General features: G+C 45.1%; 1 protein-coding gene across 1 annotated transcript; it reads left to right on the top strand.

Moving 5' to 3' along the window:
- Nucleotides 1–15928: 15928 nt before the first annotated feature.
- Nucleotides 15929–23867, top strand: LOC120843124 (chitin deacetylase 8-like). The gene is made up of 3 exons (XM_040214354.3): nucleotides 15929–16311; nucleotides 21498–21947; nucleotides 23395–23867. The coding sequence occupies exons 1-3, from the start codon at nucleotides 15947–15949 to the stop codon at nucleotides 23759–23761; spliced, it is 1182 nt and encodes a 393-aa protein (XP_040070288.1). The 5' UTR covers nucleotides 15929–15946; the 3' UTR covers nucleotides 23762–23867.
- The last annotated feature ends 2048 nt before the right edge of the window (nucleotides 23868–25915 follow it).

Genomic DNA, 25915 nt, shown 5'->3' on the forward strand with positions numbered 1-25915 from the left:
ACTGGCTAGAGAGTTGATGGAGGCGTTTTATATAAAGAATGAAAATGCCTGTGTTAGGCAACACTTCGGTTTCGGTACTCAGTCAATGAAATTCAATTCTTATCTGGTTTCGTAGTGTGAGTCATACGAACCGGGGAACGTTTTTTGCCATGGTGTGTTTTCCTATCTTTTTTTTCTTTTCTTTCATTTGCAGCATGATGCGCATGCTCATTCTGGGATGTTTCCTGTCGTTTGGCCAAGAATAGATCGAGTTGAGGGTTGCGCTTATCCCTGTCCACTCCCATGTGATCGTCCTTTGTGTTGCGCATACAAGTTTTATTGATCGTATATTGCAACGAACTGTATATTATGCACAGTTTTTGAAAATTTTATTTACTTGTTGTGTAGGAATTCTGCAAGTTCTGGAAATCTGGTAAGCCACACGAATTTACACCTGCATTCAAAATTTGACTAATTTATTCCGTAATCAAATAAAGAATAAAAGCCTCTGCAAGATGCGATCTTTCTTTACTTGGCTGTGGAACACTTTCACATGCGCAATAACTTTCTGCGAAATATCGTACACAGCGCGCGCGTCCGCAGCCCTGTGACTCAGTAGTTATCGTTTTTTTGTCAGAACTGTTGGAAAGGTGTATACCCTACAATATTGATTATCAATTCATCGATGGTTACATACTTTGTTAAAAGAGTTACCTGCACAAAAAAGAAATGTATGCGAGCCGAGGTAACGCATAGGCGCGAAAAAAAGTCAGGGAAGATTGACTTCGATGAAAACACCATACCAATTATTGGGCCCTGAAATGGCTGAAACATTATTGATCTTCACAAGTGCATGTAGCTGAATGACAACACGCTTAGCACGTGTGTACGTCTTAGTGCTTAGCGCGACATGAAGATTGCTTGCCAATTTCGCCGGCGCGCCACTGCGGTCTGGACTAGCTTAGCTCATTTGGTGCCATCTGTATACATGTCTGGTGGAGACATCAATCTATTCTGCGACGCACTCTTTGCTCTGTAGAACACGAGACATCATCCCTTACTCGAGTTCCTCAGCTTCTACAGAAAATTGTTTCGGCATTGGGAATAAAGACAACCACCCGCTGATGCAAGAGATTCAAAAATAGGTAAAAGATGTCGATATTACTGTTTAAGACGCGGTGAGAGCTTAGAACGATGTGGAGGCGAACACCCTAAGTGTTCTAGAGAATTTCATTGACTCAGTGCCAGAAAAGTCTAATTACAGTCCGTTTGGTTTTGCCTGAGATGGTCTTGTGGAATTAGGGTCTTGAGTGTTTATATTTCGGTACACCTTAAAGGGACCATGAAATGATTTTCCAGCATTTTTTTTTCAAAATGAAGACCTTAATTTATTTTCAATGTTCGTAGAAGTCGAATCAGATATCGGTTTTTGTTTTATTGCCTCCAGTTTTGCACACAACCAAAACGATAACTCACGTCTGCGTTTCTCCTCGACTCGACCGGACCCAGCCACCAGCATGGGACATCACAGTGCCGTGACGTTAAGTATGCCTTTCTACAGAAAGCAGAAGTTCTCCCAGCCGAGCGAGAGAGCCGCGTCAGTCAAGAGTCACGTTACGTCGAAACGACGTTTTTAAGTCGACGTTTTGGCGGAAGGACGTCAAAACGACGTCACCTACTGAGGTTTCCATAAACGCCGGTTGCTTCGTCGGAGTCGTTGGCCCGCCACGCTTGAGCGATCAACGCCATGGATATATCGATACGTCGCAGCTGAGTGAGCATAACATATTTTGGTGAAAGTATAGGCTTTGTTCCGTACGCCGAGACTCGGTACAACGCCAACTCGGCCGACGAGGGCTGGAGTAGTTCGGTGTCGGACGCAGACGAGTGGCGATTACTCAGTAACAGAATGGTAGGTTCACATTTCGGCTGCGAACTCAAAACGCTAGAAACGAGGTAATAAAAGCTGCACTTTGACGGCCACCCCCGGGAGAGTGTTTGTTGCCTGGAATGCCCCCGCCGCCATCGCGCTTTGAAAGGACGGGTGCATTACACAGTTCGCATATTTCCGTGTTTTGTGCCCGGACGCCGTCAAGGGGAGACCTCTCGTGCTCTCGTTAACGCTGCGGTGTACGTAACCGAGTATTAGGGAGTTTTCGTAGACCGCGTTGCCTCTTCGCTAAGCGTTCCGCAACGAAGTTGCTAATGCGCCTGGGCGCCGATAGCCTTGACTGTGGAGTTCCCGCTATCGTAGCGGGTTGCGGAGGGCCTTGCGGGACGGCGAAAACGATCTACGAAAACTCCCTATTGAACTCGGTCATTTTCGACGAGGATATTCATTGACAATTTCATCGTTTGCGAGCACAGTTCGAGTGACACGCTACTCGTATCCTATGCGGATGCTAAATTCAACTGACATGCTCCTAAATATGAAACAAAGGACTCCGTGCACTGTGGTTACGGTTACTTTGTTGGGTGGCGCAGGCTACCGCCCGTTACGGAAAGCTTCTCCGCAAGTCATGTAATAATCCCCCCGGTCCTACACTCAGCTTTGTTTCGAGCGCTCGAGGGAGAGAGCGTAAGATATAAACGTTTTTATTTGTGAAAATTTCAGGCCGAACACGAGGAATTAGCCTTCCTAATCTCGCGTGCTAGTTTCCTTTTCATCCCATAAACGATATAGACTCACTAAAATTATGTCTAGTATCGCTTCATGGCTTCTTCATGTCCAAACGGAGCTGATGCTACGACCTCAAAGTGCCAATCGAATAGTGCCAAAAGTGCAAGCCACTGTGCCTTCCGGTACACGATTGGTTCAGCGATAATAGAACACATACAGAGGCATAACGAACACCATATCAGTGCTCTTTAGACGCTATTTAATTGGTCCTATCAGCTCGTGATGTTGGCTCTAGGTGTATCATCAGTCGATTCATGGGAAATTGTAATAACCAATCATTTTTGTTTATCCTTGATTGCTCATGTTTTCACAGCTTTTTTGTGCTAAACTTTTTCATACCTTTTTTTTCCATTTCTTTTGTAACGCCTTTCGCCCGGAAGGTAATGAAATAAATAATCGAAGGCTACTAAGCTGCACTTAATAAAGGTGAAACCTAGAGTTTACTGCCTACGGCACACTGGTCTACTGTACGGATCATCATCAGGTTCCCAATCGCAGACAAGTCTAAAAAATGTGTTTGATTACAGATCAGAGTTTCTTCTACAGCGTTGCTGTTAAGGGCTAGCCTTTCCCGTTTCGTGTCCGTATAAAATAAATTTCGACACAACCCTCTGGACAGCTATCGCCATCTATGAGCGACGGCGGTAACCAGACACAACCGGCTGGCCGGTTGTCTGGTTGCCGTCGTCGCTCGTAGATGGCGGCACATAGCTCAGCTGCTCTTCCTTCTTCACAATGTAGAAAAGCTGAAAAAAAATGTTCTCTTTTTTTTTTTCTGGGGGGGGGGGGGGGGGCGGGGGGGAGGGAAGAGGCGAATTATGGCACAAGAATTTACAATGTGTTCCTTTGATCGCTGTAAAGCAGAATCAAATGAAAATTCATCAAAATGGCGCAAGTGGTGCAAGTGGACTACCCTTCAATCGTTACGCCCGTCCCATTCGCTCATGAATGTTCAGTTCTTCCTGATGAAACTCTAATGCGCCGGCATAATATTGTGGAGTTTAGCTATGAACACCATTGCCAAATGGGAAAGGAGTCACGACACTTATCACTTAATTATTGAAGTTTCAACAGATTTCACAAGGCAATAACAATTACATAAAAAACGCCTAAAATGTTCCAGCATTCGTAATCAGAGCACATTTTTGAAGAACGTAGATTGAACCAATCAGTTTCAGGTACATATGCATTTTTCTCAACGTGTTCAACGAGAAACATTGAACACTACGAAACGAAATGTACCAACGAAGCGTAGAAATGTCATCATGCTCTTTGCAATATCACCTCAAGAAAAACAAAAGGCAAATTTATCGCGTAATGCGAAATCTGGTTTTGAGACAAAAAATGAATCATTGTTGCGTTTTAAACATGCCCGTTTCGATAATATAAAAATAAACACACGCAATGTGTGCGCTCTGGTGCATTGATTTCATGTAAACTGTTTTTTCGTGATCTGGCCTCCTCAACCTAGGCTCTACGGCTCTATTTCAGTAAAAAGGCTGCTTTCGCCACCATTCTTTTGCCACTTCAATACGGCATCATTACCGCTTTCAGTTGCATGAAGTAAGGAGACATTTTACCTTAGGTTTCATGAGATGTTTTTCATTTTCGTGTGTCACGGTTTACTAAAAACGGCACCAAAAGCTCAAGAATTTCTCAAGATTTTAGAAATATTGTGACAGCTTTCATCATGTGTCACCCGTTACTATAAAAAAAAATTTCAGGGTTAATTTTTATCACGCTGCCGTAAAATAAGAGAAAGCTTGTTAATCAAACCCCCAAACAGAATAGTATTTATTAGAAAAATTGTCTTTGCAAATTCCTTGAAAAAACTAGGAATGACATTGTCGAACGTCATACTTGCCGAATTTTGCGTTCTAAGACGTAAATGTGAGCCCCGCGTTCCCTTCGAAGCAGCGGAAAAGATAAAATGCCACGACAGAAACGTAGTCGAATGCAAAACTCACTGCATCCGGTGAGTCACAAAACAAACGTGCAGTCACAAAATTCCCAGCGCTGACAAAGAAGCACAACGCTCCTGAGGTTATCGATTTGAAACGTAGACTGAAAGAGCTAAGAAAGTCGCCTAAAAGGCACTCCTAATATCAGAAAGTAACAACAAAACATTCAGATCACTTAAAACATTTCAAATTAAGAGTTAAAAAGTATTTTCTTTAGCAAAATCTTTGGCCGCACTATTCATGAATATATCAAATCCTCACACTTACCTTCTCAAACTATATAAATAAAAACGTAAAAAGATCTACTCTAAGGGTCCTACAGCAAAATTAGTAGATATAAATTTAACTTTGCAGCTGATAATTGGAACGAAAAATTAAATGCACACCCTAATAGCAACACTGTCGAGGCTTTTGGAAACCAAATACCTCCCGAACGTGTCATTTTTTAGCTGATACTTGAATTAGATATAAAAAAATAAAGATCCTCATGAAATTGTCTATGTGAGCAATAATGTATGCTGTGAAAATTAGTAAGCACTTAGCCCTCATTTTTAACGAGAGTCTGAGCCTTTCTTTGGCGCCGGCTGAATACAAAAATGCATTAGTTTCTTTTTTTCCACAAAGTTGGCGAGAACTTTGCTATCTTAGAATTGCACCAACGTGTTGCGTGTACATGCTACAAACTCCTCGAGTACATCACTTGTGAATTCGTGACAACATAGAGTGAGGAACACAGTATAATGTACACGGATAAGCACAACTTTAGACAACTGCCAAACAGATATGAACCTAATCGAAAATCTCCACGAACAAACCGTAAAAGAGAGATGAATGCATTTTTTGCTTATTTTAAATGTATTGCGAGTGAAAACCGATGATAAAATAAATCAAAGGCTACGCGTGGAGCGATAATAAAATACACGGTATACTCGCCCACGCTGCGTTTGTGTTAAGATGTGAATGTCTAGAATTGGACTTACGTTTTAGCGCCCTTTCCTTCTCATCAATTACATTGCTAATGATATCCATAGTGTGTTTATCACCGGGAGGTTCTACTAGTCACCGAGGATCATATATGAGGAATAATCTCTAAAAAGGGTTAGAGGCTAGCGTAATGACTGGCAAACCACGCTCGGTTAACGTAGACTAACGTTTTTTTTCTATATGTTTGTCGGAAAAGGCAAAAGGTATCACTTTTGGCATCCCACGAAGTCTTAATCGTATAAACCTGCTTACAGTCAATCAATATATTGTGATAGCGTCTTTTTCTTGCAGCCGAGAAGGACCGGCTGAGAAAAAAACGGTTTTTAAGCCACTTGCGACTGCTCAGGAGCTGTGCCACGTCAGCGTATCCGGTCCTAAGCAGTCTCAAGCAGACTTGGACGTAGTTCAACTACTCTACTCAAACTACTGTAGTTTAACTACTTTTTCGAGTAACTTGGTGACTTTCAATTACAACTTGATTTGGGTAATTAGAACTTTAATTTAACTACTTTTTCAGGTAACTTCTACTCAAATTACTAACTACTTTCGAAATTGTATAGTGCCATAGCCTCCTCTATACGGAGAAAGCCTGGCGCGTCGCGAGAAAAGACGGCCGCCGTAAATGGGAAAGGAGGGGGGGAGAAACGGGAGCGGAGAGAACCTTGCCTGCTATACACCTTTCCAAAAAACACTCGACCCCAGGGGCAACAAACCGTTTGTGAGCCCAGTCACTGAGTTTGAGGCTAGACTCTCACCGGCGTCCCTCCTAACCCTAACCGAGTGGACTGTGATTTCAATAGGCGCAGCCTGCGTAGGTGCAGTATCAAACGCTGCTGGCGGCTAAATTCTCGTCTTTTCCCGCTATATTCTGTGTTTCATGGTACATGTATGTTCCCGAGGACATTGAGAAAGCATTGTGCCGCATTTAAAAAAACAAAAAGTAAAAAAAAAAATCTAAACTATTTTTGTTGCTTACACGCGCGACAGAACGAATGCGACTGGAATGAATAGTTCTAGTTATTTGTTTTTTTCTTGCGATAAGTTTTGACCGCACCGCGGGATTCGCCGCATGTGAAACGACAAAGGGCTTTGCTGTCAAAAATAAATTGGAACAGAAGAGGGCCGAACGGCATGCATTTTTCACGCTCACAAATAACGTGTTTACCGATGGACAGGACACGGACATACAATTGAGGAAGTGTTAACATTCGTACGTACCACACGATGCAGCGTTATCCGAAACGAATTTATTTGAGAAAGATCTCAAATAGCACAGTCACAGTCGACGACAGTCACATCTTGACGATCGGACGGAATCCGGGATGACTTCGTTTTGGGGCACGTTTTGGGGAGAGCTTCCTTTTTTCACAACCGCACCAAGGCAAAGAAACAAACGTGACTGACCCGTTTCTCACCCCAACCCGGACGACTGTTTTTGGAGATGGCTGAGGATTTTACGCGGATTATCTCTGGGAGGGGGGAGAACAATGTTCGCAAAATCGGGTCGAGGGTCGTTCGACGTCCTTCACGTCTTTCGTTTCCCGTGAATGTCGAGCAGAAAAGCTTGAATGGCAGGCACTTCCCAGCCTTATTTCTCACAATCGAAGATAACACAGAAAGGGTACGCAGCACGCATAAAAAAAAAAAATAAGTGGAAACTTTCAAGAGGTGCGAGAAAACGTCGAATGCAGAACCGCAAAAACGTAGGTAGAGAACCGCGCTGAGCGGGTCTTCACAGTCCCAGAGAGTGGCAGAAAATTTCTAGCTGATAGAGGGCGCGAGAGTCGCACCAATCGCATCAGCATCAGCAACATGGCGGCGGCCTAGGAGCGGTTTTTGGAAAGGTGTATAGCGCCACAAAAAAGCGAGCGGCCAAACGCTGAAACAATCTTTTTTTTTTCTCTCTCTTTTCTTGTCGCTATCGTGGAGAGGAGAAACTCAACGTCCACCCTTTCCCGGAGTACGAAAACGACGGTGACGAAAACACAAAAACAAGCGTGGTTCGGGGAGCGGCCGCTCATGACACAAGCGCTCGCTGTCTAAGTCTGCCCTTTCTGCTCTGCGCTACCATATTGGTCACCGTTCGGCGCGCTCCTCCTCTCCTTTTTCCTCCGGCCGCGCGCCCTATTGCTCCGTCGTCGATGTGCCAGGCTTTCTCCGTATAGAGGAGGCTATGATAGTACTAATTTTGCCCATCACGAAAGTTTGAGCGCAGAAATGAATAAGACGCCGGCAGATGAAGTGGCATTCCCTAACAAGGGCTCCCTTGTTCGGGAAGGCGTCTTTGGGTCAAGGTGGCGACGAGCAGCCACAACATAACACCGGCACGCACGAACGCAGGAAGAGATGCTTAACGAGCCTTGGTCGGGTATTGACCTAATCCGGTAATGCACGCAGGCGCCGCGTTTCCAGCTGCAACCGTGAAAGACGGGGACACTCCGAGAGTTGTTGTCTCTACTGAGTCCTGACTCAAGCGGTAGGTTCCACGGGAGGCGCCACTGGAATGACCTCGCAGCTGGGCGCCTGTCCCATGGTCGCCTTGTCGTCAGCGCGTACACCTTTGCAAAGCCGGACTCCCCCGCGCACAAACCCTGGCTCGGATAATCCGTTGATGGGAGCACGTTCCCGCTTCCAGCTGCAACTGTATACGAGCGACGATGCTTGTTCACGCGATCCTTCGCGTCCTTCCAACCATTCATGCCTGGGAGACCCCCTCTTTGTTAAAAACGGTTTACTTGTCAGGCGTGTCAGGCGCGTCAGAATATTGTATGTCGCCCGCGAGGATTGCGAGTTACCCTTGAGAGATCCTTTTGTTGGACCGGCGTCAGCGGCGAAGTATAGACCGTTTCATTAGGGTCATAGCAGAGAGGGTAAAAGAGAAAAAAATGCACTCCCCCCCTCACCCCGCATCTCGTCCGCTCCGCCGAGTGGGCTGTAGCTAGCGTCCGGCATGCGTGCAAACTCTGTTTAAAATCGCGTCATTTTGGAACTTGCAAGCGCAGATGCGCAGATTTTGGTATGCCAGGTTTCGTGTAATACTATGCTAGATAAAAAGACTCACGGGGTCCAATTGCGCTGTTACCTGCGTGCAAACAACAAAAAAAAAATAGGGAAAACTGTGTCAGATTGGCCGGTCTCTTTGGCGAAAAATAAATCCGGTTGCTGTACCTTTTTTACTATACACAAGTTCGTACTGGTGTAGGCCTTTAGCGACCATGAGTGGGAGTCTGAAATAATAAATAAAACGTGCTCTCCTGCCGCAATACACGCAGTAGTTGAGGGTAATACTGACGGCTGACTCAACTGCTATTTAAGTAACGGAAAAAAGATATGCTAGTTGATCATTTAGCAAAATAGAACAACAGAGAGCTATAGGCTGATTTTGGAGTAGCCACAAATATTCTAAGAACGCGAACGACTTCACAACGGCCGCCACGAGCGAGAGTTCGATGTTCGGTAGAGCCCGCCGATACAGCCCAAAGATGGAGAACGCCAACCTCCCGGTTTGCCGTCTGCTAGCGGAGTCGGGCGCGTGCCCTCTCTCTCGTTTTACCCCACCGAACCCGCTGAACTTCCCGGATGTGTGGAGAGGGCGCTGCGGTCGAAAAAAATGGTGCCGCCCAGAGAGCGCTAAATGGAATGGTCTATACTTCGGTTCATCTTCTGTTAAACCAAAACATTTTTTTTTTCAGTAGCGTAGCACTAGCACTACAGCGGAACGCGCAGTCGTCCGGATGATCTCATCGTCGTGGCGCGAGACTTGAACCTTTGACGGTCTGGTGCACTCTCTCAGCGTACTCTCAGAACGACGTCGGAATAAAGGGGGGCCAGTCATAACAATCTCAACTTGACGAAGAAAAAAGTAGGAGATTTTCTTATAAAAGACCCCCCTAGCCGAGACAAACCTCACATGTTTCGTCATGGACACCTAAGATGCCGACACTCGCTTACCCGACCCTGCGAAGCCTGTTTCTCAAACTCAACATTTGCGTTCCATTCAGTGCCACGGTGGAACGTCTATTTAGCTTGGCTGGGGACGTCTTTAGAAGAAAAATGGGAAAATTCTTATATCAAGAACTTTGAAAGTCAATTGCTTCTGCGAGCGAATAATATATTTTGGCGAAAACGCAAGCTATAAATAGACTGCATTTATTTTAGGCTCGCAGGGTTTTTCATTGATCAAAACTGGTGTTCATTTTGCTTCCACAAGGATATAAAAAGGTAACTTCGAAAGTTAACTTCAAAAGTAACTCGCTACTTTTTAGAGTAGTTAGTAGTTTACTCAATTACTATTACAAATGCGTAATTTCTACTCTACTCCAATTACTTTTGGCGTCGATACTCAGTAACTAAGCTTAACTACCTTTCTTGAGTAATTTATACATGTCTGGTCTCAAGAGGCCTAAAAATCGGTCTCGTCTCAGTCGGTCCTTCTTGGTTGCAAGTGTGTGAATGGGCCTTTGAATGTATCTACCTAAGCCCATGAAAGAAAAAAAAAAGTTATTTTAAGAGAACTTTAAGTGTTTGATTTGTGAGCTCAAGCCCTTTGCATATAAATCCTCGTACACGCTGTAAAAATTATGCTAGTACAGCTGATTTTTCTATTAAAAGTTAGACGTTTACAACTCCCTGTAATTCCAAATTAGAGCGCAGCTCTTGAGGAGGAGGAGGGGAGGGCTTTTTTTTAGGTTCCCGTTTCTGGCTTGAGCAGTGTCGATGTTGGCGTCGGCGTAACCGCGCGTTCCGTTATGGGACGTTTCCCATAATGACATCACACGTGACATGACACGTCAATTTTCCCACTAAATTTGGCGGAAAGCTTTTCCCGCTAAATTTAATGGCGGAATTCCCCACGCAATTCAGACGGAAAATCCTCGTGACGTCACGTGACGTTACGCCGACGTTGCTCCACCTCGGAAGGGGCGTATAAGAGCTGCGCTTTAAAAAAACATAGGTGTTATCAAAAAAGTTTAGAAATAAGTCATTTGATTGGTTCACCAAAGATTAGAACGCACTCATTCCCACACAGGGCGTACGTAGCAGGAGAGCAGGCCTTTTTTTGACCATTTATGATGGTCAAAAACTAGGACACCTCAAATTGTTTGCTAGTCCACCAAAATATTTTAGGTTAATGTTTTTCGTTGTTTTATAATAAACTGGAATAGGCTCTGTGCACTTTTTGATTTACAATAGTTTCATCTTTCACTCATTTATTTGAATGCCGCTTTTTTTTTTTTTTTTGTCAATTCATGGGTTTGAGTGTAGTTTACTATTTAAGACATTGTAAGGGGCCGTTTGCATCCTCGTTCGATCATCTCAAAATTAACATTTTTATTTTATTCCGATTTCTATTATAATCCATTATAGGATTGGTGGCATTGTTAACTAAATAAAATTTGTGGCGCATTTCTTGAGGCAACAGTGTCTACTCCATTGAGTAAGCACCTACACTGTCATATAAAAAACAAAAAAGAACTCACTACGATGATTCTAGAATGTTTGCGTTCAATACTTTGCTCCTCTTCTGTTCACGGCTTCTCTACGTAAACAAAATCTAGAGAAAAAAATTAATAAAAATGCGCCACAATTCTTTTTTTTATTCAAGTACGATTTTTAGTTTTGCCTGAATGTCTTTCCTAGAACGTTTTAAATCGTGAGGCACTTTTTTAACGCAATACAATCAAAAAGAATCTACTCAACATATATTGTTTTGATAACTTAAATTCGGGATGCTCCATCATGTCAACTTGTGGATTCGCTTAAAGTTTAAACAGTGAAAAACCATTATCGTGAGAAAAAAAGAAACCAGCTTCCTTCCAACAAAGACATTGCAATGGTGAAATTATATCTTCAAGCAAAAAAGTCCTCGTTTTTTTGTTTTTTTTTATTTTTATTACTGAAACTGCAACAAAAAATAAAGACCATCCTCTGCACACCGCCATTCTTGTCCATGGTATTGTGAAAGAGTTTCTGAGCATGGGCAGTGGATTTCTCGGCCTGATTATCTTTGCCCCTCATTATTTCACAGCCCGTGATAAGCGACGGTAAGCTCTATACGCTGCCAAATACCTTGGCTTCCCGGAAGATATGTAGAATTACATTCTCGCGATTCTAACACTCTTCAAATATTACGCGCTAAGAAATGATTACATTAGCGTCTTCTCTGGTATCTGAGTTTGCAGAACACCTTATCGCGCCGGAATGTGTTGGGTCGATTATAACGCGTATTCACCTTCGAGTATCGATAGATAACGCGAGTTGCCGACATCGTTGGGCGTGCTGGAACACTGCCTTGTAACGAACGCAATAATCTTAGCCACATTCAATCAGGGTTCATCGTGCCGCCGCCCACTTGAAATAGCGTATAAATCTAGGCCCCTCCAAGAGCGTCCCTCACAATCTAGTCACCTTTACGAGGAGTTCCAACAGCTGCTGAAGTCAGCATCTCCGTCGTCACACACCCGGTTAGTACCCAAAAGCTTTTCTTTTCTTCTTATCACCAGATATTCTACATATCTCAAGTTACAAAGCCAACTCAGAAAAGGGTCCGAATTGGGTGGTCGGCGTAAATATTTCGATGGAAGGGCACCGTTCAAACGAACCTCACCGAGTAGTCAGCTGTAACCCTCTGCGGGAGTACGCCTAGAAACCAATGCCAATAAATGTGTTTCTGATAGCGTATCAAACTCGTTCCTCAAAGAAGAAGTCTACAAAAAATCGCAGAATTTTGGGTGTGGAGTTGACGCAAATGTTTTGTGTACAATTTCACAACATGAAAGCCAGAATTTTGCCGCTTAGTGAAATAGCTGAGAAATCTGGTTCAATTACTGATGATCTGCTACCCTCCAACGAGGGCCTCACAACCTCCCCCCCCCCCCCCCTTTCCCCCGATCCCCTTGAAGAACGTAGTGCTGCAGATTCCTCACAGAATATGTCATCTCTAATCACCATACAAAAAAAAAAAGTTATTTTTTTATTCGTATTACACGCTAACTACGTTGAATGTCGTCCGGAGTTTACCAGACTCGGGAGCCATCTTAAAGGAGCGGTGCAACAATATTCAATTGGAATGTATTTCACTTGACATGAGCTTACTGGCACACCTGGGACTCAAGGCTACTCACACGCAACGCCACTGGCCAAGAAACTTCTTTGTTGCGGTGTGATTTCAAGGACAAAAGCGATCATTTTCATTCAATCTCTCCTTTGCAAAATTTGATGACGTAACGTGGGAATCGCAGTACACCCAAGTGACGATATTTGAATGCGGTTCATAGATTGGACCCGAGCATTGCGTGGGCACTCGACTTGGGCTCGTGATAATTGCTACCTCGAGAAGCACCCGGGTAGTGACCCGTGTCCAATCGCTGCAACGACGACAACAGCCGAGCCATAACAATGTCTGAAACTCAGCGCGTGTCCTGCGCTTTGCCAACCCCAGCGCGTGGCTATGATCAACACTGGCGGCATGTAATCGGCTCCAGATCACGTGGCCGCTTGTTCTGGCTGCGAGTTGAGAAGTGAGCGCTGCTCGTATTTCTTTAATTTTTTTTTGTGGGACATCTATTGCGTGGGGTGAAAAACGAACGCGTGTTTCATAGGTCATTAACGTTAGGGATCCGTTTTAAGCGGTATTTGTGCAATGTACGAAAATTGTTGCATCGCCCCTTTAAGTGTAGGAAAGCGAGTTAAAGGCACCGTAACTAACATGTGCATTCAAATATTTAAAAAAATGGCAATGATTATTGGGCTCGTCCTCCGCGTTTTATCCTTTCAATTTTATATATTCACTTTCAACCCGCCCGCTATTACCAGTCCGGTTATTGTCTCGTGTGTTTGTTTACAAAGCATGTAGTTAGTCAAACCTATTGGGAATCTAATGTCCCCAGTTTAGATGGTAAATTTTGCCATTGACCTCTGCTATTCCGGGCCTTTAATGTGTGCATCAAGCATCAGTGATATATGACCGCACTCCGGTACGATGCTCATCTACTTAAAAAAGGGCACGGGTGGGGTTCGAACAAAGAATCACGGGGTTATACAATACGTGGACCTTTCGCTTCACGTGCTCCGAGCTAGGCTACTCTTAACACTCGACCACCGATTTCTCCTAAGTCTCCTCGTATGAACGCACAATGCTCTCTAGTTTATTGTATCATCGATATGGCACGGCAACAGATTATAGACCCTCTTTAGAAGTGCATGCTATCTAGTAGCGACTGCGAAAGATATCCGATTCTGACATTGTCTGGGCCCGTACCTCAACTACCCTCAGTGGAGTGGAGTAAAAAAGGTACACCTACACTCATGAGGCATTTGGCCTCAAACACGCTACTCGGCGATTCCTTCATGGCGGAATTCCTTGGGATTCTGTACTCCACTCCAGCGTTCCCGGGGATGTCTGGAGACGTGACTATACCGACATCTTTTGCCCATAACATAATATTGATAAAAAATATGAATATATGTGTTCAGTGTCTTTACCAATATCTGCTTTACAACCAGTGAATTGGTGAATCTCAAGCTATAATATAACAAATAAAACTTTCACGCTGGCTACGCAACGTAGCCAGCGTGAAAGTTTTATTTGTTATATCGATGAAAGACGCACTTGCGCTTTCCAGACATTGAACAGTGGCAACAAAACAGCGACCAGTCTTTGTCTTTTTTATGCCCGAATTTGATTACGCTTTTAGCCTTTGTGCGTACAGATCTCTTAGAGTAATTGTGCTCTACACTGTGTTTACGTTCCTTTGAGCCCAGTTCTCGTCTTCGCCATCCTCTGAAAGGCAGCCGAAGCATAACAATATAGCGATTACTGGTGCCCAGCTGACAACGTCTCATATATTTTATGTATTTGTACTGGCGTAAAACCACAAGCATCTGGCATCAAAAGAGCAGAATGAATGTACCAGTGTCTGTGGAACCTACATAATTAACATGTTTATACCAGCGCGTGCTCGAAGTATAATTTCGCTACTTCGTAAGTATGGGCTCCACAGCTTATGCATGTCAGTGGAATCGCTAGCTGACATGCATAAATGAACACATTAAACTGCTTTAGAATGTTTCCATTACTTCATGAAGGTACACATTTAAAAATTGATATGGCATGCACAAATAACTTTCAAATATGTCTCGTTTTTTTTTGAATGGAAAGTACCCCGAGTCACTGGGCATTCAGGCTTCTTATGTCAGCTACAGAGCGACTGATTTAATTCGTTTCCCTTCCCGAATTAAGGATGTCATGCTGTTTCGCAATCGTTACTAGACGGAAGCCCTCATAACCTTGATTGAAAGTACCTTTATTGAGGCTTCACTGGTACAACCCTCACTCTTGCAGGAGGTAGTCAAATGGTCAAACGCTACTGTCTGGATAGGCCTCACGCAGAAAAGCGAATTCAAGTCTTCAGCACGTTTCGCTCATACAGTGTCGAACAATAAGCTTTGCTGCATGAGTAGATTTCATAAAAGTCTCTCATCACAATATCCGTGTCCTCCGCTGGAAATTGACAAGCAGGAGGCACATGGTTCTAGCCAGTGCTGGCGATGAGGCACGACACTTGCCCAGTGATCTCGTACTCTGTTAATTGCGACACATTTACAAAGTCGCCGGTTTCCGTGCACCTGAAAGTCCCTGCGCCGTAAAACTACAGCGCGTTCAAAAGCGGGAGAATCGAAAAGACCGGCAGACCGCACCTATTTTCTCACTTCTCGAGCGACAGGGTCTGTAGTATAGAGTGGCCCCCTTTACTTTCGTAAAGCAGTTGAGCGCAAGAAATTCTCAGTTGTTAAACACCTACATCACGTTCAGCAAGTTTCTAAAACGACGCCGTAACACAGGAATCTTCTCGCTTTCGCCATGGTGCAGGAGACTATCGGTTCCGATGACAAAACTCTCAAACTCGGTGAATAATGTGTCACTCGCCGTAACACCCAAAAACCACCTCAGTCTCGAGGAAAAAGCTCGCGGTAGCTCCGAAGCTGCCTTGAGATATTGGAGAAAATTGTTTAATATTTCCTCAGTCGAGCGGAGATTCAAGACTAGTTCAAACTATGGAGCGCTAAACCGTTTTAATGGGAGTTTTGAGTGGATCTCGAGACAAGCAGCGTTTACGATTTCGGCCGTGAGCATTGATTAAACCGGTGCCTGATTAGACGCGACAACCGTGTCAGCGTTCGCAATGAACTCAGCTCGTATCTGGATCCGAGGAATCTGATCCAGTTAGAAGCTTCGTGCCTAAGCAATGGCGACTGCCAATGAGGCCTGACGGGGCTTCGACGGGTGTCTATTGAATCTCATCTTTTATGCTTTCTAGGCTTCGTTCCTTGAGACAGCACCATGAGGGCACTACTTCTAATGCCATTCTTTCTGGTCGCCGTGCTGGCGAACCCCACCCCGGAGGGCAAGTGCGACCCGGAGAAGTGCAAGGCGAGCGGAAACTGCGTGTGTGCCAGCACCGACCCGCCCAACAAGATGAACGTCCAGGACACGCCGCAGTTGGTCATGCTCTCTTTCGACGGCGCCATCAACGAGGGAAACATGCCGTTCTACCGAGAACTTCTAGACGGCACCCAGAAGAGGAAGAACAAAAAGAGCGGATGCAAGATCGGAGCCACCTTCTTCGTGAACCATGAGTACCTCGACTACACCGCTGTTCACGAGCTCCACAACAGCGGCAGCGAAATCGGACTGCGATCCATCACGTACGTAGAAGTTTTTTTTAATTATTGGCAGGCGACGTGCGGGACCAAACGCGTCGTTGTTGTTGGTATTCAATATAGAATGCCTCAATGTTTCTGCTGGTGGCCCTCCTGGAGTGGGTACACCTTTGTCGTCTCCCACTTATATGTAGCCGTGTATGACCTATTTAGGCAGTCGTAGAGCATTACCACTTGTGAAGTGACGCGGAATAACCTAAAAAAAATATCTGACACCCATGTTACATGAACACAATTAACTGCAATTACGCTAAGCCAAAGTCATCACACTATACGTTTGGACAACGTTATGTGTCTATGCGGTGAGAGCTATGGGTGCATGTGCTGTTGGGCATCTTGAGCGCCCATCAAACTGTGCACCCGCACTCTTCACTACTTCTGAAATAGCTGTCCGAGAGTAAAGTGTGGTAACTGTGGTAACGCGTAACTGTAGATAAAAGGGATTTAACTGCGGTTTAGTGCGCTCGTGTAATAGGGGTATACGTGGGTTTGTTTTTGGCACCAAGTCCAATAAAACGCAATAACGTGCACACGACTGCATTTCCTTCGCTTCATCGCATTACTGAGGCGAGGGGTTTCTATACTTATAAAATTTTATCACGCCCTCGAAAGTACTTCTTAATTCGATCATTTTTTAGGCCAGAAGTCGATCCACCAGACTCAAGTATACAAAGTCAACATAGGTATCATGGAAGGCAAAATTGTCTACGCGGCCGAAAAGTAAGCACTTGCCCGCCGAATGGATATCACCACTCTGATAAGGCACAGCCAGCGAACATCGTTAAAGGGGTACTCCGCCGATTTCTTCATGGTCCTCGATTTGCTTGAAATTTTGGTAAACTCGCCAAACAACATCGCCAAAATAGTATGCCAAATATTAGGTCAAAATAATTTTTTTTTCGCGAAATTATTGAATTTACAATTTTGGTCCTCACCGTGTTATTCAAACTGAAAGTCTTTTCTGGCAACAATGAAAAAGTGACGTCATTGGAAGTGCAGGGGTTCACTCATTGGACTGTAGAATTTGTTCCCAACTGATTCGAAGCAGTTTCATGGTGTCAAATGAATGCTTTGGAAGCTCGCTCCAGTCCCCGCGCTCCAGAACGGAACAAATGATTGGCATATTCTAATTTTTAGACTGCTCGCCCGACTGGCAAGCTAACCTTCCACTGACGTCACGGCCCTGAAAAGGGCGGGTATATTTGAACGTTTGTTTTTGCATCACTTTTATTTTGCCGATTTCGCGGTAGCTATTATGAATTTCAGGATACTAAATAGCATACCAGAAAGGGCAAAGGCCGGGGAGTCAGAAAATATAGTTAGTTGAGGTAGCTCAAAAATCGGCGGAGTACCCCTTTAATGCACTCTATTTTCCCGATTGGTAAAACGCACGCAATATCCTACTTTGTTGGATTTTTTTGCTTTCATAGACGGAGCCGGAAGGCAAAACGTTGACGGTGTTGGTTGAAGAACGCGACAACTCCAAGCTTCCATCGTTCTTTTTGCAGAGAGCGTGGAACTTGTAGTTTGCAACTGATGATACGTAGCCAGGATCGCAACTCGTTACGCCACGGCAAGGCGAAACCGGCCGGTTAGTGACGTCACGAACGGAGGGCAACTATGACAGCGCGCCACCGAAATATCTTGGCCATCTCGGCGCTAACGGTCGGTGACAGCCCAGTAGAGAAATGCTCAGCTTCGAGCGCGAGCTCCCACCTTCGGTAACATTTTATCGCATGAGAGGCCAAGCCTGGCTAAAAGCAACGAGCGCGTGCTGTAAGTGGAGCACCTAATTTTTTCATAAAGGGATACTTCAACGAAATTCGAAATATTCCCGTCGTGTTCAAAAATAGGTTGAATATGATCCACGATATCCGTAAATGACAATTGCACGTTTGCATTTTGAGCCTCGCGGTTGTATTTTTCGTCATAAACGACCCACTCTGGCAAGCGTTCGGAGAAGGCCCAGCGGTGACCCCGTGACATTCAACGCAATCGTGACGTAGGTCGTCTCGGGACGAGTAAAGCTACTACGAGGCTGATGCCGAGAGGATGGTCTAGTTTAGTGGTTCTCAACTATCGATGTTTCGCGGACCCCTTGTGGATCGGCGGAAATATTGCAGGACCCCGTTTGTGGTGAGAGGAGGGGAAGAGAGTAGGTTAAATAAAATGATGATTTAATAAACGGATATAACTAAGGGCTAGTGTGAGGTAGACCTCTTTTCTTGACATATAAACAAGAAACCTCGCCCCAAAACTCAAACATTCCTTCTCGACCTAAAAAAACACTTTTATTGCCGGGTTTGACTGATGAGGCAGGGCTGCGCGGACCCCTAAAATGCCTTCGCGGACCCCAAAGGCTCCGCGGGCCCCCATATGAGAACCACTGACCTAGTCGTTCCAGCCACCGAAGCGGCTGCCTCTGTACGAATTTTGAGAGACGGGTTGATTTTCTATAATCTTGTAGGGGGACAATAGCGACTTCTGCGACACACAAAAGGCATTCTCGGGAAGAGGGGGGTTCCTCCTTCCCCTCTTCTGACGTCGTAGCCGGAGGCGAGACACTCACCGTCACTAGCTGTCACGGTTCCTAGACGGACGTTACAAGCCAGGCATTACCGACATCCACCAAGTGCTCTTTGCTAATAAATTAATTCGTTCTAAAATACCTTTTCGAAACTTTTTAACAAGATATTCGTATGTTCGATGTGATACCACTCCTTTGAACACATATAGACCAAAAATGAGCGCCGAAATTTCGTTGTAGTATCTCTTTAAACTGGTCATGGGGGCCATAAAATGATTTTTTTACTTGGTTCTTTTTAGCCTTAATCCTCAACTGAAAAACAAATTAAAATTAATATGTGTAAGTTTATACAGACGGAAGTTAGCCTGCCTTACCAGGCGTCTGGTGTCTAAATGAGCAACTTAGCCAGTGTAATACAAACGCAAGCCTGAGGTCTTTAACGGGCATCACGCGGTTGTTATACACGACCGCCACGCCGGTACCAAATACTTTACTAAGAGGAATACGCCCTACTCTGCTCATTTGCATCAGACGCCACGTTTACTGCGTCAATTACCACCCTCGCGGTTTTGGTCCTCTCGCCACGCCGGAAAAAAAAACATTCTTGCTCTAAAAATGCTTAGAGAACAAGCCCCGACACAAATTGAGCAAACAATATCATCGAGCAAACGGTTTGTGGCGCGCCCGTCGCCACCGGCAACGAATGTCTGATAACCGCGACTTTCATGGCAGTAGGTGGAGCCTCCCACCACTCCCGATCCAATGTTGAAAAACACAAGGTTGCTGGTCATTCAGCCATTCAAACTGCGCCACACTTGTCCGCGCCGAGGCCATTGTATTAACGGGGAGTAGGATGTAATCCTCTTTTAAAGTATTTGTCGGTTCGATGCTCATTCAGATCGAAACGGGCAGGGGTGGGGTTGAACCTGTAGGTTCCCTAGGTTCTGCAGTGTAAGCTTTCGCTTCGGTGATCTGAGTTGGCGTGCGCTAGCCCACTCGGCCACTGACCCCAAAGCGAATAGACAAATCACGCGGTCTGATATGGTTGGGCACCGCTGCGATTACTCCAAGCTTCCACCGTGCTCTTTAAGCACACCATGGAACTTTTCATTCTCATGTGATGATAAATTCCGTCAGGGCGCTTTGGCCAGGAAAGCGAAGCCACATATTTGTCGACAGAACAACTCCTGACGAGCACACTGCCGAGTGACGCAGTTCTCATGTCCAATGCGTGAGCTGGAGTCGACTGACGTGCTTTGGGTACTGCGTATGTTTTACGGTGAAAAGGCGGAGTATTTTCGAAGGAAACGAGGCACAAATGTCCGCTATACTATCAAATGAATCCATACCAACTCGCCCAGTTATCCTGTTTACTGTCAAATGTTCACGCCGAAAAGTAGTTTTTTGTTTTCCTTCCCTCTTTCTTTTGGGTCGCTAATCGATACGTGATTTGTGAAGTCCTAATCTAATATCATTTTTCCCAGTACAGAAATTAATTTCATGGACCCTTTAAAAGGGCTCTGCAAGAGGGCGAATAAGACAAAATGCTGCTTCAAAGGGCGCGCCTATCACTGTCAAACACGGGCGTTCAGTGACGCCACAGCTGTAGAGTGTCGGACAATGACGACATAAAATTCTGGTGGTAGGACTGGCTGAATAGGCGCACATGACCCCTCTGATCCTTTCATGCGCCTGATTCTCACACAAGGTTTTTCTTGAGACACCCATAAATCGGTGGGGTATTCACAGCCTCATAACTGAATGTTAATTCGAAGAGTTAGGAACATCGCTCATGGTTGTTGCACGCTCTTCTCAGTTCAATAGACTTTTTGCCGTAGTACCGAAGCATCAAAGGGAATGCCGGTACGTGGGTACACGTGCTGCGCGTGCTGGCATTTTCAGTTCTAGCTGTTCGAAAGCAAAAGTCTGAAACAAATGGCACTTCGCAGACGCTTTCCGGGGTTGCGTTATTTTGGTTACTTAAATGAAGCTATTTCTATATTGAAGACGAGCACGTGCAGCGTGTGTACCTACGTTCCCAAGATTCTATTTGATGCTTGGGTAATTTAGCGAAAGGTCTACTCTCTATTGGTTCGGACGAATGACGTCATCAACAACAGAAATTGTGCCCGAAATTCAAAGCCTTTTTAACCTATTATGTTAAAAATACGTCAGATTACTTCTTTAATATACTTTAATGCGTTACCAGAGTCCCACACACTAGCTAGAGCGAACGCGATGCAAATTAAAAAAAATGGCCAAAAACGCTTTGCAGGGCGACAGGCCGCCGCCATGTCTCTGCTCGTGCGGGCGAGTCCGTGCAAATGCAACCTTGCTACAGCTACGCTCCCGCGCACGTTGTACGTGCTTGCACACTTGGGGCACCACTTAAAGCTTAAACAAAGTTAATCTTGCACTCGTGTTCGTAAACGCCATATTTTGGTTATTTACATCGAATCTTTAATAAGGGGAAGGCGAGCGCCTGCGGCTCGTATACCTACATTTCCATTATTCTCCTTGATGATGGGTTAAATAAGCAATAGGTTTATTTCTTCTCTTTGTTCTAAACATCGGAACTCATTTATGTTAGACAAAGCATAGTTAGGATAATACCAATATTCACCTTTCCTGTTCCGCCTTCCAGACTCAACGGTACTTCGGACTACTGGTCGAGACTTGACACCGATGGCTGGAAGGCTGAGATGGTCGGCGAGCGTGACCTGCTTGCAAACCATGCCGCAATCCCAGCTTCGGACATCGTCGGAATGCGGGCACCGCTCCTGCAGACCGGTGGTGACAGTAGCTACGAGATGCTGAAGGAGAACGGATTCCTCTACGACTCGTCCATTCCGCACAACCGCGTCAAGGATGGCGGCAAGCCCATGTTCCCATACACGCTCGACTACGGACTCCAGACTTCTTGCATCATCGCGCCCTGCCCCGAGAACAAGTACCCCGGCCTGTGGACCATCCCGATGAACATGTGGTTCCAGGAAAACGACATCGAAAATCTCAAAATGTACTTCCCCTGCTCTACCATCGGTGGCTGCGTACCACCGCCGGATACCGCAGACGAGACCTACGAGTTCCTCATGTAAGTGACCCAGGTGGCTTTGAGGGGGCGGGGTTGGGCAGGACGGGGCAGGACGAGGCGGGGGGGGGGGAGGGTAAGGGGGAGGGGGATGTTTTGCGACGGTTGGAACATCGATTGTGGTTGGAATGTGAATATAAGTTTCTGTTTTATGATGTTCAGCACCGTTATAACGAGGATTCTACGACAATTATCGGTATGATCACCCTCTACACAAACCTCAAGTTCAAGCACGGTCACCATGTACCGTGGTGCATTCACAAAGGCAGTATGAGCCGCAACAGTACTTCATTATTTTTGTCGTGCACGCCGGTTTTCAAAAATGGAAACTTTGGTCGAGACAGTTTTATGGAAGGAGAAGTTCAGGCTCCATTTTTTTAACTCTACACTCTAAACAAAAATTTCTTCGTAAAGTAACTCTTAGGGGTTATTCGGTTTGTCCTATTTTACACCATAAACACTTCTTTAAAGCACTCCCAAGAAACATTCTTAATTAAAACCTCTAAAGGGTTCTTCGAAGCTCTTTTTGTTGTGAGAATGAGTTCTTCACCTCCCAGTTGCCTTTCTAGTGCATACGGTAGAAAGCTTTAGTCCTTAGGGCGAAACCGTTCTTCACGAACTGAAACAGTTCTTACGGCATCGAGAACATTTCAGGAACGATTTTTTTTTTAAGTGTATTGTCTGGGGATAACGGAAAGTTGTAGAGTTTGCGGAAGCAGGAAAAGGCCGGATACTGTCTTGCAGCATATATTGTCCGCGAGGGTACATGCGTACACCCCGGAAAAGGGGTTCCACACACTACATCCTCTTTTGCGTAGTTCGTCATTTCATTTTGAAATTAATATTAGAATATTCGGGATACTCGCTCTGAAGTTCTGACTTGAGCGTGCCCATATAGTCAATCCATTCCCCCTCTCTCTATGCGGCGCGCAAATTCGTCTGCTTCATGTCCGCCTCGTGTGTTGTTTTACCCCCCAAAAAGCGCCCAGGTGGGTTTGTTTCCCCTCGACCCAACCAATGACGGGGCGAGCTTGGCTGCTTCGTCATCGCGTGTTCCCTGGGCGTTCTTTGTGTTGCCCTTTGATTTGCGAGTCCCCTTTTGCGTTCCGACGCACCGAAGGGGCATTTTAGGACACTGGCTCGCCGTATAAGTCAATATCAACCCTGTTACGTAAACTTGAGTAAATATCCAAAATGCACGAACTGAGCAAAGGTATCTTAACTACCCCCAAATAATTATATTTAGGTTTCCTTGTTTCGCCCACCTAACTACAGTGAATTTATTCGTAAAGACAATTACCCAGATTTTCCCGTCCTCTAAGTGAGGGCATCCGAAGCGTCTTGGAACCTTGGAACCTTGAAACCCACCACACATGGGACACCGATGACGTTACGAAAGCCACGTAGTTCCCGAAACTAATTTATCCTTCCCATATCTCTTAATACCCAGGGCTAACTTCAAGGCGTTCTACGAGAACAACAGGGCTCCGTTCCCCATGTTCCTGCACGAAGGATGGCTCCACGGAGGAGAGAGGAGGGAGGGATTTCTCAAGTTCATCGACTGGCTCCTGACCAAGGAGGACGTCTTCATTGTCACCCTCAAGGAGGTCATCGAGTTCATGAAGAACCCCAAACCCGTGAACTCTTACAAGGAGTCTCGCTGCTTGACAGACGTCATGCCAAGTGACAAGTGCACCAGGCCTGAGACATGCGTCTACCGCAAGGTGAAGATTGGAGATCATATCGGAGACCGGAAGATGAAAAGCTGCGTGGACTGCGCTCCGCACTATCCCTGGGTCAGCCTTAAGAAGCAATGAACCCGTCGCAGTCCAAATCACACCCCTCCTTCATAGTCTTTCAGCGTTGATATTCAGCGTTTATTTAAATTCCACTTTTTCAAAAAAATAAACAAGTGCCAGGCTATTCCCGTCTGAGATGTGGATTGTTAAAATACTGATTTCTTCCTTTCACCGAATAAAATATACTCATCTCTGGCTATTTACCTAAAACGTATAATCATAATTGCTCGCATCGAGGCAACTATTTTATTTTAGAAGTTACCAACATCGGGTCGACTGCTGCGAGATGCTTTCCTTTAGCTTAACATTACGAAGGGCTACCCTGGTTTTTCCTTTGCCTAAAGCTTACCTGGGAGTAATTCAGGCATATAGAACCTGCTGGGGCTGAATTTACTTCCTTCACGCCACCTTCATCAAAGAATTCATTGCTCAGAGGGGACACATTAAAAGGTTCTCTGTAACGTATTGACGAATACCGTCCATAGTGTTTTGCAAGAAAATGAAAACGTTCGTTTATTTTACAATTTGTTTTTATTTCTATGGTTTCCACTTTATCATGGCCACCTTGAATAACTTTGTAGGTTTATTTATGTATCCATTGATTTACCCATTCCTCAGTTCCACAAAACTACAGGAGCCGTTTAGAAACACCATTTTGAGGACTTCTGCAAAAGTAACTCGAAGGTCGATATGCTAGTATTAATATATTTCTTGTTGCCGCAGTTGAATATTTGTGGCACCGACGTTTTGTTCACATTCTTTATGCAGGGTCAAAATAAAATCAAGGAAAATTCAATCCCGATCATTGTCACGGCATAGATCAAAATTTTAATCACATTTATTTTACAATCACCAACTTAATCAGACCTTTCAGGTAAGAAGAAGCAACATCAAATGTATTTTTTGCAGCCTTGACGAATATTTTTATTTTCGTTTCTTAAATCAAAAAAAATTTTTTTTATGTTTTCAGGACTATGAATTCCGCCATTATGTATATGCAAATAAACCGACAAACCTGAAACTAAATTTCTGGTTTTTTCGGCCTTCGAAAATAGGAGAGTCCCATATCGCGCTTACTTGTTCATGTATGATTGACTTTGCAATAAATGCGCTTGGTTGCAATGTAAAAAAATGCTCAAGGATAAGTAGAATTACGTAGGCGTCTCAGACCTCTCACCGTACTCTTGCTTATATCAATCATCGAGTGACAGACATTTTGATAGGTGCCAGCACGCCCCCTCTAGACGTCGCATTTGAGTTCGCTCGCCACTGAAGGTGTTCAGAGCGAGCCGGCCATCTTAATGCTGTATAATGCGCGTTGCAATGGCATTTTTTAGGCTCGATGTCAGCGTGCGTTCAGCATCCACGGTTTCAGCTGTGGGCGCTAGTGACTACACCCCATAGGCCTTTCCAACAAGGGCGCCAACGTCTTAAATTGTCGTCACTTCTAGTCTGGGCGAAAACATTGTTTTGCCGTCGCCACGCCAATAGAAGTGAATTAGGATATTAGCGTAAACGTCACACGTTCTCCTTTTCGCTCCCCTCTATTTCTTTACTGGTTACAGGTTGTAACGTTTTATTATTTTTTCGTTGCCCATACCGAATGCGCCCATTTGGTGGCTGGGCACGAGAGTACACGAAAAAGGTCTATACGCGCGGGGTAGGACTCCAGAGTGCACCACCATCGGTTGATCACCAGCGCCAACGCGACCTAAAGAGGCAACACTGGGTAGGATAAAATCGGCAGCCCCTCGGCGTGCGCTTTTGATGCGAACTCAGCACAGAAGGCACCCAGGCACCCGGCAGCAAAACCTGCCTGTTTTCGACGCAGCTTCCGCGATTTTCATAACGTCGTCACCGTCAACACATCCACTGTGGGCACATCGTTCCGCGTGGTCCGCAAGGGTCCGCTTGGGTTCCGCAATCCGGAGATGGGCATCTTAGTCCAGCGGGCTCTGCCCCAGTTAACGTAGCGCTGCTGGCACTGCTTGCCAACTTCGCTGTTGCTAGAGGCTTCGTTAGCTAGTTTGATCAAATTAGTGGTAAAAACGTCAATGAAACCGAAATTTTCTGCACGTTTGTACTGGGAGGGAAAATTACAGGCGGCCTTCGCTGCCGCTGAAGCTCAGTCAACTCAACAACATTTATTAAACAACGTGCGCGACGTGCTCC

Source organism: Ixodes scapularis, unplaced genomic scaffold (assembly GCF_016920785.2).
Source record: "Ixodes scapularis isolate PalLabHiFi unplaced genomic scaffold, ASM1692078v2 PGA_scaffold8__174_contigs__length_109621045, whole genome shotgun sequence".
Lineage (NCBI taxonomy): Eukaryota > Metazoa > Arthropoda > Arachnida > Ixodida > Ixodidae > Ixodes > Ixodes scapularis.